This window comes from Triticum dicoccoides, chromosome 7B (genome assembly GCF_002162155.2).
Source record: "Triticum dicoccoides isolate Atlit2015 ecotype Zavitan chromosome 7B, WEW_v2.0, whole genome shotgun sequence".
NCBI classification, from domain to species: domain Eukaryota; kingdom Viridiplantae; phylum Streptophyta; class Magnoliopsida; order Poales; family Poaceae; genus Triticum; species Triticum dicoccoides.
Genome location: NC_041393.1, coordinates 364,344,266 through 364,346,228, shown reverse-complemented (window position 1 = coordinate 364,346,228; position 1,963 = coordinate 364,344,266). Strand labels below are relative to the sequence as shown.

Below are 1,963 nucleotides of genomic sequence, written 5' to 3'. Positions count from 1 at the left end.
TAGGGTGAGGGTGCCAAGTGGCCCAGATTGATGTTAGGGGTGACTGTGGCGAGCAAGGAGATGGCTGGAGTTGCTAAAAGGGTGTTGGCCGCTGATGGTGGTTGGCAGCTGTCTGCACAGGGTTGTGTTGCGAGGGGAAGTAGACGGTGAAGGCAGGAAAGTGAGGGGATGGTGGGGGTGGGCAATCTGCCCGGCGGGTGGAGCTCCGCCGGCGCCGATGGTGGCGATTCCCTCGCTGGATAAGGGGACACCAGAGGTGCTTTTGGCAAGGGGAATCACCAGGGGCGAGTCGCTGCTGGGGAGGAGGGCTTGGGACACGGAGGTGGTGTCATGGGTGGCAGCTGCAGCCGTGGTGGAATCTGGCGGTGGGGGCAGGGTCGGCTGCCGTTGCTCAAGCGCCGTCAAGCGCTGCACCAGACCGTCGCACAATGAAAAGACCTCTGTTATAAACTCCTTTTACCGATATCTGATACAGACCACCATAGTTCATGGCTGGAACTTCTCCTTGTCAGATCTCTACTCCAAACCCCTGAGGCCCTGACCCAGCTCCGAGCACTTGATGACCCCTTCTCTGATTAGGAAATCTATGATGCTTTTCTCCAAATGAATCCAAATGCCAGCCCTGGACCTGACAGTTTCGGCCCTTGCTTCTACCGAAAAATATAGGCACTCCACGAAATAGACCATCATTCCTTTCTTCCGCGCTTTCCATAATCTAGACCCAGGTGTTGATCGTTTCTATACCGCCTTCATGGTCCTCCATCCGAAAGATAGTGTAGCCAGATCAGCAAAATGATTTCCGGCCCATCCCCCTTCAGAATTGCCCTCCAAATGCCACTGCCAAGCTCCTCACAAATAGACCGAAACCCCTGATACCACTCCTTATTCAGGACGACCAAACAGGGTTCATAAATGTGCGCTCCATTGCGGAAACTTTATCTATGCGGCTGACCTGCTCAATTGTTGCCATTCTCGTAAAGCCACGATGATGATCTTCAAACTTGATTTCCGCAAAGCTTTCGACTCCATCGCTTGGGAAACCCCTCCTACACTCTTAATCCACATGGGCTTCCCACCAAAATGGGTTGCTAGGATTAACTCGCTACTATCCTCAGGAAAAACAGCTATCATGCCCAATGGGGTGCCAGGCAATTGGATCAGCTGCAAAAATGGGCTCCGCCAGGGAGACCCCCTCTGCCCCTATGTTTTTATCCTGGTAGCGGACATCCTCCAACGCCTAATCCTGCGAGCTCATCAAGATGGGCTGCTTCACCACCCCTCGACCCAAATATTCCCCTTGCTGTCCTGCAATATGTTGATGAGACGCCCACGCATCAACTTCCGGGGCAACTCATCTAAAATTACTGCTGGACAAAGACAAACTCTCTAAAATTGATGATACGCTCAGAGGCCGGGAGTGATCCTCCTCCAAAAAAAAAATCAACTTCCGAGGCAACTCATCTAAAATTGCTCCAGGCCAAAGATTTATCTCTATGGACCTTTGGCCTGCATTTGAGAGAACACCCCAGCGCCTCCCTCCCGTCACCAGCCTGCACGTACCCATTCACCAGGGCGCACAACATTCCTTGCAGGCATTCCGTCGAACAGTGACTGAGCACCGGCGACTCGCCCCGCCCTCGCGTCCGAGGTGATGAGCGTGATCCCCAGTACCCGAGGAGTGCAGAAGAAGGTGCACGTCGGATAGGCGGCCGAGCAGACCCGCGTGGACGCGGATGAGCGAGTTGTTCACGAGGAGGAATTCCGTGAGTCCGAGCCTGACAGTGTGGGCGTGGGCGTGGACGGCAAGCGCGAGGCGACGCGCGCCGGGGGAGAAGGGAACGAGTTGAGGAGAGAGGGGAGGGTGTTCGGACTGGGGAGGAGAAGAGATGGGCGTAGAGCGGGATCCCGAACCCAAGAGCGGCCTCACGCTACGCCGAAGCAGACCCGACGTGACCATGCCTGC

The 1,963-nt window shown here is 55.4% G+C and overlaps 1 protein-coding gene across 1 annotated transcript in view; it reads right to left on the bottom strand.

Annotated features, from left to right (window-relative positions):
• Window positions 1–1,736, bottom strand: part of LOC119339819 (diacylglycerol kinase 4-like) — a 41,589-nt gene extending 39,853 nt beyond the window's left edge. The window contains exon 1 of the mRNA XM_037611721.1: window positions 1,561–1,736. Coding sequence (XP_037467618.1) covers window positions 1,561–1,596 — 36 coding nt within the window. The 5' untranslated portion in view covers window positions 1,597–1,736. The remainder of the gene's footprint in view (window positions 1–1,560) is intronic.
• Between the last annotated feature and the right edge of the window lie 227 nt (window positions 1,737–1,963).